Source organism: Cucurbita moschata, unplaced genomic scaffold (assembly GCF_002738365.1).
Source record: "Cucurbita moschata cultivar Rifu unplaced genomic scaffold, Cmos_1.0 Cmo_Scf00027, whole genome shotgun sequence".
NCBI lineage: Eukaryota > Viridiplantae > Streptophyta > Magnoliopsida > Cucurbitales > Cucurbitaceae > Cucurbita > Cucurbita moschata.
Genome location: NW_019268543.1, coordinates 2251321 through 2269587, shown reverse-complemented (window position 1 = coordinate 2269587; position 18267 = coordinate 2251321). Strand labels below are relative to the sequence as shown.

General features: G+C 36.3%; 3 protein-coding genes across 5 annotated transcripts; 2 read left to right on the top strand and 1 right to left on the bottom strand.

The window, feature by feature from the left end:
* Window positions 1-350: 350 nt before the first annotated feature.
* Window positions 351-2089, bottom strand: LOC111462411 (D-aminoacyl-tRNA deacylase-like). The gene is made up of 3 exons (XM_023105959.1): window positions 1827-2089; window positions 1564-1733; window positions 351-478 (listed from the first exon to the last, which is right to left on the bottom strand). The coding sequence occupies exons 1-3, from the start codon at window positions 1916-1918 to the stop codon at window positions 405-407; spliced, it is 336 nt and encodes a 111-aa protein (XP_022961727.1). The 5' UTR covers window positions 1919-2089; the 3' UTR covers window positions 351-404.
* A 1397-nt stretch (window positions 2090-3486) lies between these two features.
* LOC111462841 lies at window positions 3487-10745 on the top strand. 3 transcript variants are annotated; one of them, XM_023106612.1, is made up of 6 exons: window positions 3487-3567; window positions 3810-3971; window positions 5717-6555; window positions 7583-7696; window positions 8167-8316; window positions 10294-10741. In XM_023106612.1, the coding sequence occupies exons 3-6, from the start codon at window positions 5779-5781 to the stop codon at window positions 10426-10428; spliced, it is 1176 nt and encodes a 391-aa protein (XP_022962380.1). In that variant the 5' UTR covers window positions 3487-3567; window positions 3810-3971; window positions 5717-5778; the 3' UTR covers window positions 10429-10741. The 3 variants fall into 3 exon arrangements, with proteins under 3 accessions (XP_022962380.1, XP_022962379.1, XP_022962381.1); XM_023106611.1 differs by lacking the exon at window positions 3487-3567 and having other exon boundaries at window positions 3627-3971; XM_023106613.1 differs by lacking the exons at window positions 3487-3567; window positions 3810-3971 and adding an exon at window positions 4236-4294 and having other exon boundaries at window positions 10294-10745.
* A 5057-nt stretch (window positions 10746-15802) lies between these two features.
* LOC111462734 (protein BIG GRAIN 1-like E) lies at window positions 15803-17156 on the top strand. Its single transcript, XM_023106450.1, has 3 exons — window positions 15803-16196; window positions 16280-16595; window positions 16680-17156. Exons 1-3 carry the CDS (start codon window positions 15810-15812, stop codon window positions 17087-17089), a joined length of 1113 nt encoding a protein of 370 aa, XP_022962218.1. The 5' UTR covers window positions 15803-15809; the 3' UTR covers window positions 17090-17156.
* The last annotated feature ends 1111 nt before the right edge of the window (window positions 17157-18267 follow it).

Sequence of the window (18267 nt, the reverse complement as noted above, 5' to 3'; positions counted from 1 at the left end):
GGGCCTACGGAGATTATTAACATGTTTTTCCAACCTATATCTTCCCACCTACGAGACATGAGCTTTCGAGAGCCTGGTTCATATTTTTTATGTATGTCTCATGTCTTTCAACTCAAGGGATCTCGAGAAAGACAGACCTACCTATTTTGAAAATATTTCAAAGCGGCAAAAACTCGTGATAAAGACTCATAGATAGAAACAATATTTATAAGATTATTTTTCAAAAATTAAATGATTATCGATCCTAATTCAATTTGCTAAAAAAAAAACTATTTTTTAAAGATATATTGAAAGTATAAACACTAAAATAGAGCTAGACTTAGAAGTATAGAGTTAAAAATAGCCTTTTAAAGAAATGATCACATCAACGGGAAGAACAGCCAGACCGACCAATACTTACTGAACTATGTCCATATGGCGAGGTGCATAATGTCCACCCTCGATGCCAAGAAGGACTTTATTGTTCTTATTCTGTTCCCTGAATCACGATCACAGTATCAAATTATATAACATAGAAACGTTCGACAAGAAGATAATATTGCTGAGCAAATGGTAGAACGATGCAAAACATATCATCGAGGGAGGGAAAATTATGAAGGCATCGAAATTAAGAAGTTGTTAACGCTTAAAAACATATCAAGTTATGTAGTTAGTAACTTAATTCATCATAAAGCATTCATTACAAGAGTGTAGAAATTTCGTGTTTTAAAACTTAAAGGGAGGCTCAGAAGGAAAAGCACAAAGAGAACAATATCTGCTAGCGGTGATTACATAGACATCTTTTTCATGGGTAGGCTTAGAAATTATTTTGAATAATGCATACCAACAAATGAGTGATAAAATGATGATACAAAGAGACCGAGCTAGCTTCGGTGACATGTTATCAAGCAGATAGAGCGATTATAAATTTAAATAAAAGTTGGAAATGTAACGGTTTAAGCCCACCACTAGTAGATATTGTCCTCTTTGAGCTTTCCCTTTCAGGCTTCCCCTCAAGGTTTAAAAACGCGCCTGCTAGGGAGAGGGTTCTACATCCTAATACATCGTTTCCCTCTTCAACCGAGGTGGGATCTCATAGAAGAGATCACAATCCACCCCCTTCAGGATCATCGTCCTCGATAGCATTCGTTCCCTTCTCCAATCAATGTGGGATCCCTAATCTACTCCTTCAGGCCCAGTGTGTTAGGGAGAGGTTTCCACACCCTTGTAAATAATGTTTCGTTCACCTCCACAGTCGATGTGGGGTCCCACAATCCACCCCTTTGGGGGCCAGCATCCTCGATGACACTCGTTCCCTTCTCCAATCGATGTGGGATCCCCCTAATCCACTCCCTTCGAGACCTAATGTCTTTGTTTGGACACCACCTCGTGTCCACCCCTTCGAAGCTCAACCTCCTGACACATCGCCTAATGTCGGAGTCTGATACCATTTGTAACACCTCAATGGTTGGAGAGGGGAATGAAACATTTAGGGCATGAAAACCTCGAAGTCCAAAAGAACAACGTATCTTATATCTTCTATATTGATTAAAGAAACTGAGTAAAGAAACACTGGAATCGTACCAATCCGATGAACAGTGAGGGCAGGACGATTCGAAACGGCAGTATGCCGGCTGAAGAAAATGACCTCGTCCACGACCACGCCAGCAAGCTCCTCCCAACGAATATCTAGGTCGTCCTCAACTACAATGCTCCTACCGTGTTGCAGCAGCCTCACCTCTCGATTAGCGAAGCTTTTCATTTCCAAATCAACAGAAAAATCCGATTAATCGAAGGGAGAAACAGAAACACTTAAAATTGGAAATCGGTGCAGGAGATTAGAGGACCTGGAGAGAAGGACCGGGGCGCCATCCGGGCAAGCGAGGAGCTCGTTTGCAGGATTGATCGAAACTATCGTTGCCGCCACTAACGTCGCCATGGTTGCCTCTTTGTTGCTCTTTCTGTGAATTGAGGGTTTAACAGAGCGAGATGGTTGTTGAATCGAATGTCTAGGGCGCCTCAGCCAATAGATTCTTGAGATTCTTCTGCAGGTGCGTTTCCGACGGTTCGCATTCGCTTTGGCACTCAAGACCGCTGCGATGGGTCCAGTTACCCATTTTTAGCAGCTATATATATAAAAAAGAATTCATTAAGCCATTTACGGATAGGGGAAAGAGAGAAGCAACTAACTATAAAGGAGAGGAGCTCATTGTCAAGGTCATGCTCGTCCATGGAGTGTTGCCCCATGGCCGCATGCCCATGATAAGCCAAACCCTTGTCATGTCTTTCCATTATAGTTGTAGTTCTAGAGCGTATGACGCCTAAAAAATATCATGTCTAGGTCTGTCAGACATGAAATGCCTCAGAATATAGCATAGGGGATATGCCTAGTTATCAACTTCTCCCTACCCAAGATTATATATGCTAAGCGATTGTTATCTTTCTCTTGCTTGCTTATATAACGTCTCTTTCTAAAATCTCTCTCTCCTCGTTTCTAAAGCCTCCTTTTAAAACCGAGGCTAGAGGCTCGATCATACGTCGCTTAGCCGTAGGCGACGCAAGAACAAATTGGCTTAGCTCACTTGTCGTTGGAAAGTGAGTGCCGCATAATCGCTTCAAAAATCTCTCTTTCTAAAATCTCTCTCTCCTCGTTTTCTAAAACCTCCTTTTAAAACCGAGGCTAGAGGCTCGATCATACGTCGCTTGACCGTAGGCGACGCAAGAACAAATTGGCTTAGCTCGCTTGTCGTTGGAAAGTGAGTGCCGCATAATCGCTAGTCCGCTGCCTTCGAAAGTGTAATTGTGTCACTGATCATATATTTCATAACTAATATATTTTTAAAATATTAACTGATTACAAATATATGACTAAATTCAAACTATCAATCTACCAATAACTTACACTAAATTCTAACCGTTACTGTAACGTCTGAATTTAAATTTAAATGTTTTTTTGTTTATTTTATTCCGCATTTTTTTAATGAACTCAATCGATCCTAATTAATTTTTTTAATGGATTGGTTTGAGTTGTTGGAGTGACTTATTCCAATTTTATTTTTTAAATAAAATTAAAATATTAATTACAAAATATCTATTTATTTATTTCATTATATATTTATTTGAAATTTTTGATTAAGAATAGTGGTCGGAGAATAAATAACCCAAAAAATAAGAAATTAAATAAAAATATATAATAAATATATGTTTTTATAATTATATCAATAAATTCAGGTTGGTTCGACTCAATGTAATAAATGGAAAATTTTACGGGATGAGAAATGAAATAACTGGTAGAGATAGGGACGAATAAGGTTTTCTCATTTCTGTCTTGCCCCTTTGACATCTCACCTATATTATACGTTCCTCAAGGGTAAAATTGTAATTTGGAGAAGTTGTAAAGTGCAAAATAAGAAAAACGACGCAACAGTGTATAAAATATAGTAATAGCTTAGAAGAAGAATGACCTAGGGTTTCCCTCTTCCTCGAGTTTTCATAATTTATGATTAATTATGATTGATATTCGTATAATGATTAATTGACCTAAACTTATTCCAGTAACAGTATTCTCAAACCTATTTTTCTCGACATGTTACGATCTCACTCACAAACAATTACGTCGTAAGAGACATCAAATCTGGTTTCGAATCGAATCTTTTTTAATATTTGATCGTCGATTTTTATTTAGTAGACGATGATTTTGAAAGAATTTACGATCGAATATAAACGAATTTTGTATAAATTTAAATTAAAATATGTGATTTGGGGTTGATAGTTGTTAGTTTTAATTTAAGAACAAAATCAGAGAATTTTCAACCTGGTCAAATTTTCAGATCACGTTCCACGGATGAGTTGATTTTTTGTCCCACCCACCGTTACCGGAGTTCAACCAAGAAATTTACGAGATTCAATCGCTCTGTCGGCAACCCACCATCACTACCAGATCTTCTCTCCGTTGACGGCAGCTCTCTCTCTCTCTCTCTCCTCCAGTTCAGGTATGCGTATCGCCCAATTCCATACTTTCCTACTCTTCCTATTTTCTGTGTTGCTTATCTGACCTAATTTCTTGAATTTGTTTATTCTGCTTCAATCTGCGTCGACTTGTACATGTTTCTGTGTATGGATGTGAATCTCTTTTCGTTTGGTGTTTTTCGTCATCTATGGTCGTTGTTTGCGGATTCAACTTTTGATTCTTTCATTCTGTCGGTCTCTTTTCATTCTTTTTATGATTTCTATTTGCGTTAATACAATTATTCAAGGGGGGGAAAAAAGCTTAAGGCGTCCGTTGGAATTGGATGGTGAAGTCCTCGATTCCAAGGTAGGATTACGTCGGTTTCCCGATTCCTAGTCACTGTTGGTTTAGGTTGCGGTTGCTAATTTCAAACAAATGGAGACTATAGGGGCTGAGAATTGCCAATTTCTAATGAATAAACGCGATGTTGAGGATGAAAGCTTATGATGATTATACTTTCATATACCTGGGAGTTCGTATATAAACTTTGCAGATGATGTTTGGAGGAAACCGTGTTATATAACATGCATTTATATTACTAGGGCTCTTATTAACGTTATGAAATATCATGTTCTCTAGAAGACGGATGCCTTCTGCAGTATCCTTTTCCTATAAGATATAATTTTCTGATCAACTGTTCCTCTCACTTTGGACGTTATCCTTGTCCCTAGGTTTTAAGATTTTTCCACACATGATTTGTCTTGTTGTCCATAAATATTATGTATAGGGAATCATAGTCTCTTTTGTAATGTTGGTTACTTTTGAAAACATTTACGTGTTACTTTGTTTCTTGTTCGTGTTCACATGTGTATGATAATGAGTTAAGCTAAGCAATCTTATCCTTGGATGTCACAAAGGCAAGCATTTTGAATCCATTGTTGGAATTGTGTTTTTGGATGATAACCTATAACTTATGCATGTGTATTGCATAGCTTTTTTATGATTCTTTTATCAATAATTTTGAGCATTCAGCTTTTTCTCTGATGCATTTGTTTAGTAAGGACATGTCTTTCTTGTTTTAATGATAATTCCTTAGATAATTTCTTTCAATTAAAGAGAAAGTGATTGTAAAGGACCTTTTTCTTAGAATACTTAGGAAATATAGGATGAAAAAATCAAGTCACTATTCATCATATTCCTTGTTTCATCCTGTAGTCTTTACCAAACAGAGAGAGAGAGATATAGCATATATCCTGTTAACTTCTGGTTCGACTTTCTCTTTAGAATGAATTGACTCTCCTTCCTGTAAAGTTCAGGGACTCGGGTTGAACTATTTTACGGTCTGGTCTCTTCTCTTGAGGAAAGAAAAGAAACCGAGATTACAGTGTTTGAAGGTTCCGGTATTCTGTTCCTATTCAATGCTGAACCTGAACCTTTAATTTAATGTCGAGTAAAATAGATTGCTTTCAGAAGAAAATGAAAGAAGAGGAAGAATCTCTCTATTCCCTATTAAAGAGGTCATTTCACTAGGGAAAGCAGCATACCACTCATCCCGTAGCTACCCTGCAATAAGACCCTCTAAAGCCGGTCGGTTTCACGGGATTTAGCCAATTGTCTTGATCAGGAAAAGGTTCCTTCTTTCATGAATTTACTCTCCCGTAGAGAAAGGAATATCTGATTCTTTCTCCTTTGATATTGGTGTTGAATCCCCTATCGTGTTAAAAGTTTTTTCTTGTTTATAAATTTATTTTGCTTGGCTTATTTGTTTTTTTTTTGTTTTTCTATCAGAAAAAGAGCTGTGTCTGGTATGCATAATGACGTGAAGGAGACGGAATTGATTTAGTGGAAACATGGCAAAGGGAAGTCATGAAAATGTTGCTTTCATAGATGTTGAGAATTATCGGTTGGATGATGTTATCATCATTGATGATACTGAATTTGTTACTAAGAAATTTCAAAGGCCCAAAGTAACAGCAAAAAGCAGAAAAAGTCCTCCGTGTATATATGTAGATGGTTGCAGCTCAGATGAGGATGCCTGCTCACCTTCAAGAACCTTTCCTTCGTCCTCTCAGCGGCATTTTGTAGAGTTAGATGGTCGACAAAGCCGAAAACAATATGCATTTTTTATGGGAAAGTGTAGGCGAGGCAACTGTGGGAAAGCACCAGTTAGAAATCATTTTGGTTTACATATCAGTTCCCACAGCAGTTCCTCAGATAGTGATAGTTCTGATTGTGAAGTTATGGAAGGGTCTTTTGAAAATCTCCGAAAACAGTGGGAAGAGGCTTCTCTGAGGAGAAAGCATGATGTTCGCCGTGCTTACTTCAGAGAAGATGACCAAGATAAGGCATCTGCTTCTCATCGTGTTGATTCTGATACCAATTGTGATGTAGAAAATCAAATGAAGCAGAAATCTGAAGTACAAGCATGTTCCAGTTCTAAAAATGCTGAAAATGGTGGCTGCTGTTTGTTGACTGGACCAAAGAGCAATTCAGCTGAAAATGGTTCTCTTACACCCTTCACTGTGAAGGATCTAATTTGTGAACGGGAAAGGCTGAAGGAGACTGATGAATACAGGCGAGCAATGGAAGAAGAATGGACAACTAGGCAACAAGAGTTACAAATTCAGGTCTGGGTCTGAATTGACTCTCTTATACGAAATATAATTACATTTAGCTTACCAACTAAAGAAAATCTAACCATCAAGGGATTTGCTTGACAGAGTTTGATGCAGTGTATTATTATAATTTTAATTGATTTAGTTAGTTTTTAGCTGCTGAATGATTTTTAGTTAGCTTGTCTGGTAATTGGTTAGTTGGTTGTTAGTAAGTGGTTTACATATTGGACTAGTATCCTCTGAAATAGTGGGTTAGTCACTTGTATCTTAGGATGACTTTTGAATAATAATAAAAACTCGTGGTTGAGAATTCATGGGGTTTAGGCTCTTTGATTTTGGGTTACATTAGCTTTACACGTGGAAGACGAGTGCTCCTTGCGCCAATAAACAGAACATGGAAAAGAAAAATTACTTTTCATGATATTAGATAATTTATCAATCAGCTGCTTGGGTTAGGACTCAATCTGAAGTATATGTGGTCGAGGATAACTTGGAGTATTTTATCCATGCATGGCAGGAAAATTGGATAACAAGTTATTTAGAAGAGGCTACATTAATCCATTGATTAACTTCAAAATCTTGTGTCAATTGTTAAGGACACGTTTCTTCATCCATCCTCTAAAGTTTTCCCTTTGCTACAACTTCCTACCTGACCAACCTCTACATTTGCCATTTTCCTAATTGTAACAACAGTAAGTGATCTGGATATGTTAATAGGTTGAATTAGGATGAGATCCTGAAATATCATTTATGCCAGCATGAGTATGTTATCTTTTGGTCCTACTTGAAAGTTGAGTAAAAAAAAACTGTCTTTTAGTGAAAAGATGATTGTAACTATTTTGTTCTCATAGATTTTTTTTTTTTTTTTTTTTTCTAGAACTAAGTTAACATTCTTGATAATGTAGGCTCGTGAATTTTGATTTCAAGTGCATAGCCATACTATGTTTTAGAAGAAATAAGAACAGCTCTCAAAACCAGTTCTTGTTATGGAGAAAATTTCCCAAAATAGCTCCTAAATTTTACCCCCACTGTTTTACAGGCTGAAGAAGCACAAAGATTACGTCGAAAAAGAAAAGCGGACAGAATGCGGCTATTAGACATGCAAAAAAGGCAAATGAAACGTTTGGAAGAAGTGAGAGAGACACAAAAGAAGGTATATTATGTATACTCGTTCACTTTTCCTGCTCTTTAGCTTTTTGATTTCTGGCTAGACCTTAATTGTCATGCAACGTTTTTGGTTTCGGGATAGACTTTAACCATCATGCAAAGTTGGGTGGTGGAAGTGTTCTGTTTTCCCCCCTAAAGTATAACTCTGGTTTCAGGGATGTTATTTCAAATTCACGATTCTTAAAAAATCTATGGAACTGAATTAGCATGATAGGACGCCCCTTTTTGGAATGGAATACCCAATTGATTTGGACCAGATTGGTTTTGTCTGTTTGTCATCTGTTATTTTTCGTTTCTAAATCAAGGAAGGCTATTCAAATGGGTTATTCTATTCAATATTTCATGGTGATTGTCTATAATCAAGCTTGGGCAACCTGATTATATATACCTATCAGAATTCACGACAGTTTGCTAGAGGATGCTTTCCTTCTCATTCAACATTTTTGGTTATTTCAGGATGAGGAAAATATAAACTTGAAGGAACAACTTCGTGTGAATGTGAGAAAAGAGCTTAGTAAGTTGGAAATGAACTGCACCGATATGGCCTCCTTGTTACGTGGCTTGGGAATTCAAGTTGGAAGCGGTTTACATCCTTCGTCACAAGAGGTATGCTTTATAATTTGTTCTTTAGTCAGTACAAACATCATCAGTGAGTATTTCATTTTTTTCAATATACAAAATATCGTAAACGTTATGCTCAATGCATATTAGTATATTTGTGTGAGTTTTGTTTACTTGGGGGGTAAGTGTGTTCCCATTTTCTCAACTTAGTAGAATCAGCTTTCCATATTCCATTCCTTGGTGAAGCAAATAATGGAACTCAAATCCCAAATATAAGAAGGGCATATGCTGTAAATGGTTTTAGATCAATCAGCCTGGTAAATAGATTATATAAAGTTATTTCTAGGATGTTAGGTAGAAAAAGCTCAATTTCATGGTTTCTTTCAATCGAGCGGACTCGACATGGGAAAGACAAATAGTAGCGGATTTGATTCTTATTGCCAATGGGATGGTGGAAAAAGAAAGAAGTGATTGTTTTTAATACACAATCTTGAATGGAGACTTTCTTGTAGATCTATTCATCATATGATTAAAGGCAAACTCGGTTTGAGGAAGAGTAAGATGTCATTGCTAAGGTTTGTTTCCCACCAAACGTCAAATTAGATTGTTGTCCAAGTTGCGATTTGTAACCTCCATTTGGTTGTCAATTTGAGGTTGATTGATTGTGGTTGGCGGGGGATTATAACATGGTTAGGAGTTCTCAGTAGAAGGCTTCATGGGAAGGGAAAAACTAGATTTGTGAGACTGTTTAACACATTCATGTAGGACTGCGGTCTTTTTGGTCCTCCTTTAGGAAATGGATGTTTTACTTGGGTATAATCGTAGAGATCGAAGCAGGATCCACATATTTCTTTTATCCAAGGGGTGGATGGATGCTTTCCTTAATGCTAGACCGTCTTTAGGTCCTAGAGTCGTGTCCGACCATTGGATGTTCCTGGATTCTGTGTCCCCCAGTGGGGCCTCTGCCGTTTCAAGTTCAAAAATATATGGCTGGGTCATCCTTCCTTCAAGTCCTCTCTCCCTTTTGTGGTGACAATAAGAGGGAGACATTGAGTTGGAGACAAAAAGCCAAGGTAAGTTGGGTTAGGGATGGGGATGCCAACTCCACCTACACATTCTGGAGGGCATGGATTCAGAACATTGTTCTTAAGTTGATTTCATAATATCTCAAAGATGTAGATTACCGCCTTAAATATTAGGACATATCCGTGGTAAAACACGTACACAATGGCAACTTAAGCAAACATAAGTTGCGGATCAAAACAAAGGAAGACAGAACAGGGCAGGGCAGTAACTTCTGTAGTTAAGGTATATAGTTCCAGTTTGGAGTTCCTGCCTGTAGTTTTGGAAAGGAAAGGATTTGGGCAGTAACCTCAGCTTATTCTTGAACAAGTCAGGATATAGGTCAACCCAACTCTGTGGGAATCGTTGATATGCTTGACTTTATTCGAAAGGCTCATTAGAATATTTTGCCTCGAGGCGATCTAGTTCACACTTCAGTCCCGATGGGATCGGGTCGATCCTGCACTGAGGGAGTTATAAACTCTAGAAGTTCTAGCCATTTCAGGAAATTAAAAAATTACCACAGCGAGAAGCCACAATTTGTTCATATTGGCATGAAAATGGGTTGACAGCAGCTCGGTAGAAAATGAACGCTCGAGTGAGAGTCCGCCCAACCTCCTATATGGACACGCGTTTGAGCCTTGACCCTTCACACAATTAGGTGGAAGTCAAGTGTTGTAACAAAACGACCCTAGTCAAGCACGAGCTTGGTCATCTGACCGACTTGACCGGTTGCTAAAAGGCAAAGCTTGAGCTTACTTATAGGCTATAACTTTTATAGATGTAATATGCAAATCAAAGAATCCTCAATCTTCTAACTTCTGTGACCAAAGATTCTTAACTTCACAAACAATTCCTATTAGCTGATTCAAATCACCATTGTCGTCGACATCATATAACCGATTAGCAGCACAGCTATTGCAAGTGAAATTAAGTGCGACTCCTTTTCTTATGGTTCAGGTGCAAGCAGCATATAAAAGGGCGTTGCTCAAGTTTCATCCCGATCGAGTATCCAGCACAGACATACGCCAACTTGTCGAGGCCGAGGAAAAATTTAAACTTATTTCTCACATGAAGAAAACATTTATGTGGTAACCAAGTAGTCATTGTTCTTATTTTCCTGCATGTTCATATTAATTTGATCTTGGTGGTCAGGCAAATGTTACATATTCTTGTTGCCCTTTTTAGTTCGCAAAAGGCATATCGTATCGTATCATATCATATCCATAGGTAGGTCTCATATACATGTTATTTATTATAATAACTATTATTATTTTCTCGAGAATAATCGTAGGAATTGACAAGAAACTGCTGATAGTTTATGTCGGAAGACTCGATATGTCATTAGTTGGTATTCTACTTGTTTATTTTAGCTCATACGAAATACAATCAAATTGAATTGTTGTTGGCTTTTGGCTTTTTTCCTCCGTGGTTGGTTTGGTTTCTTTGTGATTGTACGAAAATCCTCATCTTTCACCTTCAAATCGAACGAGAAATTGTTATCCTTGCATAGTTCACGGGCTGCTATGTTAGCTTCATGTTTTAACAGCTTTCTTTTTTCACCACTTTCGCCATTGAGTTATCAAAGAAAACCAGTAAATTAGGTCTTAGAGAATTCAACTTTCGTTTTGAACTCATGAACAATATGAGCTCGAGGTTTCTTCCGTAACTCCAAAAACTTTTTTTATAGTGGCTGTATTTCATGTCTCATTTCATAAAGAACCTCAAAATGGCTCCATGTTGAATCAACATTTAGTGGATTTACTCGAACTTACTTTCGTAGCTTGCTAAAAGACGATCCTTCTTTACCAACCGACAAAAGTCAACAATATTAAACCTTTTCATATTTGAAACCCTAAAAGCCCTACCTTTTTCACAAACCACTTTCTTAGGAACAAAACCCTTTCCATTATTAAGCTAGCCACGTCCTCATCTTCTTGTTCCTCCTCCCCGCTCGAGTCTCAAGTACTAATCTAATCGTCCTTGAAAAAGTTCTCGACGTGCAACAGGATTCATTGGCGACCATCGAAACTTGCAAGCCTGTTGGTTCAAACAATGACGGATAACATGAAACGTAAGCATTGACCTAACGTTATTTCATAATGAGTTCGAGAAGAAACGCCAATTCGGCTTCGAAAAAAGCACTTTTTTTCACCACTTCACAAAGTAAAAGACATGGAAGCCATGGGGTTTGGTTGATAATTACCCAATGTTTAGAGAGGGATGATGAGGAGCTGATTGGTACAAGAAAGACAAGGCATTGTAGCAATGGTGTTGCTGCTCTTCCCATTCTGCCTCTTCTGCCATTGCTACACTCTTCTCCTTCTCCTTGATCTTATTTTTCTCACAAATTCGTAAATAAAAATGTAATTATAATCACAATTACTCGTAAACTATCACTAAACTCAAAAGCTTAATCTAACAGATTACGTTTATCGTTAATCTTTTCACTTCCGTTCACCGTTGTTCTCCTATCGGGTTCAAAAATTTGTATATAATACCCGAACAGTCGCTATCGTTCAAATATAAAATATGCCATTTCGTGATTTTTTTTTTTCGTCTTCTAAGGTCTCGTGTTTCGAGATAAATAAAAATCGATCAATCAGTTTTTCTTAGAATCGCTTTTAAAAAGTGCTTATACTAAAAGTACTTAAAACTCACCTGCTTTGCCAGTAGGGAATTTTGCTCCTGTATTGTTCTTTCCTGTAGATATATATATATATATATATATATATATAAAAGAAAATAAATAAATCAATGGAATAATAATAATTAATAAACAAACTGTTTTTAAAAAAAAAATTAAAAATGGGAAAATAAAGAGGATTTGCCTTTCTTTGAAGTGTAGAGATGGAATCACATATAACTTGGTTCTGAAAAATAATCCAATAAATATATAAATAATTAATCAATAATTAAAAATAAAATTAAAAAAGGTAAAAAAAAAAAATAATAAATAAATCCAAACAAAAACATCGGACAATACGAACAACCCTACTTTTCTGGATCGAACATGTTTCAGTGCTGTGTCGATTTGTTGTTCCAAGTTATGCAGTTCTTGGACGCTCATTGAATCCAAATCTTCTCCCATGCAATGACTGAAATCACCAAAAAAAAAAAAAACCCTTTTGAAAGCTTTGAAATTCGATGCGATTTGATGACGGGTATTAAATTTCGTTGACGTCTCGATATCATAAAAACTGTTGCTATGTGAATGCGAAAATCTATCGGTGTCGACGTTTAAGATATTGGTATATAACGTACCTGTTGTTTCGTTGTAAGAGTTCGATTTTCAACTTGAGTCGGTGATACTCGAGTGTCAAATCTTCATGAGAAAATTTCGATACAGAAGCTGCGGTTTGCTGTTTACCCACGAAAGAATATCTCTCGTATCGTTCGAGTATTTTCTCCATGTTGCAACATGAAGTTTATAATCGTATAATTAATCTTCATGACGACTTATGTACTATAGCTCACACATTTCTTAAAAAAAAAACGTTTGAATTCTTGATCGAATTCCAAAAATACAAAAATAAATAAATATAATAATGGATAACCCCTTTTATAAGGGTAAATAATATATAAATATATTTATTTATTTAAAGAAGTGGGATGAAAAATTGAACATCCGATTTAAATGTGAGATCTCACATCAATTGGAGAGTCAATGTGAAAACTTCTCTGTAATAGATGCATTTTAAAACTATAAAGCTAACATGGATATGTAACGGGTCAAATCTAGTAACGATGGGTTTTGGTTGTTATAAATGGTATTAGAGCCAGATACCGGGCAGTGTGCCAACGAGGTCGTTGAGCTCTCAAGTGGGTGGATTGTAAAATCTTACATCGGTTTGAGAGAGAAACGATGTAGAAACCTCTTTATAATAAATATGTTTTAAAATCGTGAGGTTGACGACTCCATGTAATAAGCTAAAACGAACAATATCTATTAGTACCGAGGTTTCAACTTTATAGAAATATCAGGTCAAAAATATCGATGTTGATAAATATTTATGGAAAAGAATAAAAAATATTTTGTTTTTTTTTGGAATATGATAAAATATTGAAATTATTTAATACGATAAGGGCATTAAATGTGGGATATGAAAGCATAATTTATTAATTTATTAATTTTTAGATAAAAATGTTGGAAGCAAAAAATGCTATAAAAAGTAATTAAAAATATTCTATAATTAAAATACTATAAAATAAGAAAATAAAGACAAAAAAAAGATAAGTCTCTACATTATTATATGATCATAACCCTAAGTCTATAAATACTAGGACTATATAATAAGTACACCATGCCCTAAATATGGTGGAACCAATATTATTGTACCATATTAAATAATGCCTTGGATTCTTGAATTATTGTTGAAGGGTTTGACTATATTTATAGTAAAAAATATGAATTGCAACCTATATTCATTTATAAGGTTATATTTGGGTTTTCACGTCTCCACATTCTTTGGGAACTCAACAACCTCGCTAACACTATGTTCGGTGTCTGGCTTGTAATAGTTCAAGCTCACCGGTAGTACATATTGTCTGCTTTGACTTGTTACGTATCGTTGTTAGCCTCACGATTTTAAAACGTATCTGCAGGATAGAGATCTTCACATATCTATAGAGAATGCTTAGTTCTCCTCTCAAACCGACGTTAGATCTAATAAAATTAGAGAAATATTTGCCATTAATTATATTGCCCTCTCCATAGTCCTATTTATTAATAAATATAAATTTGAAATTTCAATTAAACTAAATATATTAAAAAAAAAAAACTTGTAATTTAATAAAATAAAATAAAAACATGGTACGTTTGTTAATATGGCAATGAATGAGGGCGAAAAGGTAAAAGTGGAAAGACAGACAACAGAAATGAGAAAGAAAACGTGTCGAGAGGTGATTGGTTAATCGTCTAATCAGACGATTTTGTATGAGAAAGGCGGGCCCCGCTGACATCAAAGCCTATGCTCCACTCCAGCTGTCATTACAACTCGACACGTAGATCAACTCCCTAAATAATTATTTATAAATCAAAACAATTTTTTATTATTTTATTCCGTATATATATATATATATATATATATTTTTTATTAATTTCATAGGAAAAAACTATCAATTTTACATAAATATCGATAAAAATGTTGATGGAAATTTCTGAAAATAAAAATAAAATCATAAAAATATTAAATTTTAAAATTAAATATTTTAAATTTTTAAAAATAAGTTTAATGTCAAAATTTATATTATATTGCCATTTTAAAAAAAAAATTAACTATCTAATTATACATATATAAGAAAAAAATTATTTCCCATTCACAAAGATGCTCCCTTATAAAAGGCCATGATTTATGTTTGTGTGGGCCTCTTTCTAAAGCCCAATTCCAAAGCTTAGGCCAATAGCGTAATAAGTTTTGGGCCTCAGTTCATTAACAAGGCCCAAAAGAATAATTATCATTTTTTAATATCAAGATTAATTATACTTAAAAAATATATATTTTTTTAACCCTTAGAAAGTGATTTTAAGATAATGACGGGTGTACTGTACTAAATGAGTGTCTTACGTGCTCGTTTAATCATGTGGATAAGTCATCGACCATCTTTTAGGGTATATTTTTCACTTGACTTGTTCACCGACAAAAAAGACTAGACATCGTACATTTGAATTGTTGTAGATATTTTCAGGTTAAAATATCATTTTAGTCCTTAATTAGAAAATGACGAATTTGCCCTCAAATACTAAGTTCCATCGAAATTTACTATCGGGATGGAAGATCGAGACCTTAACATCGATGAATGGTAATAAATACTTTATCCACTGAATATATTCAGATAAGCAATAATATCTTTTAAGAATATCTAAGAATAATATCTCGGGTTTGATATCGACACGTCTATACACGATACAATTCTATGGTGGGAAGAGATAGAGAGTGGTGGGCAAGGGCATATGGTAGGGCACTAGGGTTAAGAGGTTGTTTGGGGTAAAATCCAAATCCAAATAAACCCTAATGAAAATTCAAAAGAAAACTCAAAAAAGAGCTCACAACCAAATGACCCACTAAAGAGGAGCACCAAAATATGAATGGGGCCACCCTACAAACACACAACTTTCCTTTTCATTAAAGACATCCAACCCTAATTAAATAATCTTAAAATAACGGCTCTTTTCTCGATGTTTGGTTGGATCGATTTAGCTTCTTAACCCGATCAGATATGATGACCATGTATATAATCTTTTGTCTTGTAGTAGCTGGTTTCGCTCTCGTGGATTAAAAAATCAGGTTTGACTGGTCAAAAGATTACAAAATCAATACTTATTCTGTCATGTCGGAATACGTATCGTCCCCGTGTACCCCGTTTGAAAAAAACCAAGACCCACTGATAGAATCCGAGGTAGCAAAACCCTAACCCATTTGTTCGTGTATAAGGGCAAAGGGAAGGTTGTTTTTGACCCTTCCCCACATTCATCTATGCCTCCTAAAGCACAATTTCCTTTCATTTTCATGTGGGTCTTCCTCTTAATTCATTTTCATTTCTCACACTCTTCAATATCTCCCAAGATCCCTCTTATGTCCTTCAATTCTTCCATATATATAGCTTTTTACACAAAGGTTTGCACAATAAGCTCGCCCTTTCGAAGAACAAAGATGTCGCTCTCGAGCTCGGAGATGATCAATAAGAAGATGTTCCACCATAGGAGAGCTTCGAAGGAGCTCGAGGTATTCGAAGCTGCTCGATATTTCTCTGATTACAATGAAACCTCGGCGACGATGAACAGTTTCAGCACAAAGTTTACTCCGAAAGTGAAGAAGAAAGACAAAGGATGGATCAAAGGGAGAATCAGCTTAGACATGCAGGTTTTCGATCTTAATATTGAAGTTCGAGTCGCATTATTGAAGTTCGAGCATAAATTTAACCATGTTTTTTTTTTCCGACATAGGTGAAGAACATCCTTAATCTCCCCGAACATTTCCCCCAACATTCTTACAATGTTGAAAAGCATGTTACAAAGGAGAAGAAGTACAAACAACCAAGCTCACCTGGTGGGAGACTAGCAAGCTTTCTAAACTCTCTCTTTAGCCATTCAAGTTCGAAGAAGAAGAAGTCGAAACTTTTTGCGCAATCCGTGGAAGACATAGCGGAAGACGAAAGCCGAACGTCGAAGAGAAGGATTAGCATCAGCCATTTTCGATCCTCGAACGCGGCTGCAACGGATGCTAAGTTCATCTATTCTTCGTCTCCGGGCAATAATTCAGGTAAACCCCGAATCAACTTAACCTAAATATATATATATATATATATATATATTCTAATCATTTATTCATATTCTTAACAAATAGGTTTCAGAACACCGCCTCCGCACGTTCAAACCCCGACAAAGAGCTACAAGGAACTATTGTCTTTTTCAAAGTTCACCCGACACGTAAAATCAGCGGAGACGTTGGAGAAACGGGCTTCGAAACAAAAGAAGAAGAATTTGAGTAATTGTTCTTCAGAAAAAGATAGGGTTTGGGTTGAAAAACCATTGGGAGATGAAGAAATGAAGAAAAAATTGAAGAAATTTGAGCATGACATTAATATTATTGATGATATTGATGATGATGATGGTGGAGAAACAGATTCCAGCTCAGATTTGTTTGAATTACAGATCTATGATTTGGATTATTACTCAAATGGGTTGCCTGTTTATGAATCTACTGATATTGATAGCATCAAGAGAAGAAATTCAATCTCTAATGGTGTTTGTTGAGATGTAAGAAGAACAAACTTGGTCTTTAATGATGTTTTGTAATTAAAAAAATTTCAACTTTTCGATCCATCGTTTGATTTTCGTCGTTGTTTATACTTAGAAAGTATCTCGTAGACCAATTAGAGATCGGAATCTTGTTCCAGGTACACTGCCCTGAAAACGATAGGTCTCGTTCAAAAGAAAGATACTTAAGTTGATGTGTGTGAGAGATCCCACATCGGTTGGAGAGAGAAATGAAGTATTACTTATAACGGTGTGGAAACCTCTCCTAACAGACACGTTTCAAAACCTTGAGGGAAACCCAGAAGGGAAAACCTAAAGAGGACAAATGGTACCAGAGACAGACGCCGGGCGGTGTGCCAGTGAGGATGTTGGGCCCCCAAGGGGTGGATTGTGAGATTCCACATTGGTTGGAGAGAGGAACAAAGTATTACTTATAAGAGTGTGGAAACCTCTCCCAGCAGACGCGTTTTAAAACCTTGAGGGAAACCTAGAAAGGAAAGCCTAAAGAGGACAAATGCTATCAGAGGTAGACCCCGGGCCGCGTGCTAGCGAAGACGTTGGGCCCCTAAGGGGGTGGATTGTGAGATCTCACATTGGTTAGAGAGGGGAACAAATCATTTCTTATAAGGGTGTGAAAATCTCCAAAAAGGACAATATCTACTAGCGGGGGTTTGGGTTGTTACAATGTGTCTCCATCAATATGCTCGATGATGGTACTGTCAGCGTTGATACCCAAGTTGAAGTTGAGAGTTAAAATTGATACTCATTTTAGTTGCTCGTGAGTGGCTAAGTACCTGTCTCGTAACAGTCTCGTGCAAAAGGATTGATTTTTCACCTATAGAGAGTTCGGGAGTCGTACCAGCTCTATGGAAAACGCTTTTGAAAAAGACAATGTGGGGAAAGAATCTAGTCTACAACATAAGTAAAATATATTTGAAAATCAAATGTATAAATTAAAAGATTAAAGTGTGGGCTATAATCTTATGCTATTGTCTCTCTACTAGCACCACAAATCTTAGTCTTTTGGACCTTTTGTCCCTCTACTCACGAGTCACACCATACATTTTTATTTTTAACTTTAAATTTGTGGGACATCTCAAATCAAATTAATAAAAATGTGGGCCACCCGAGCCACCAATCTCGAGAAAAAGAATACTTATCAATTACCGCTCGAG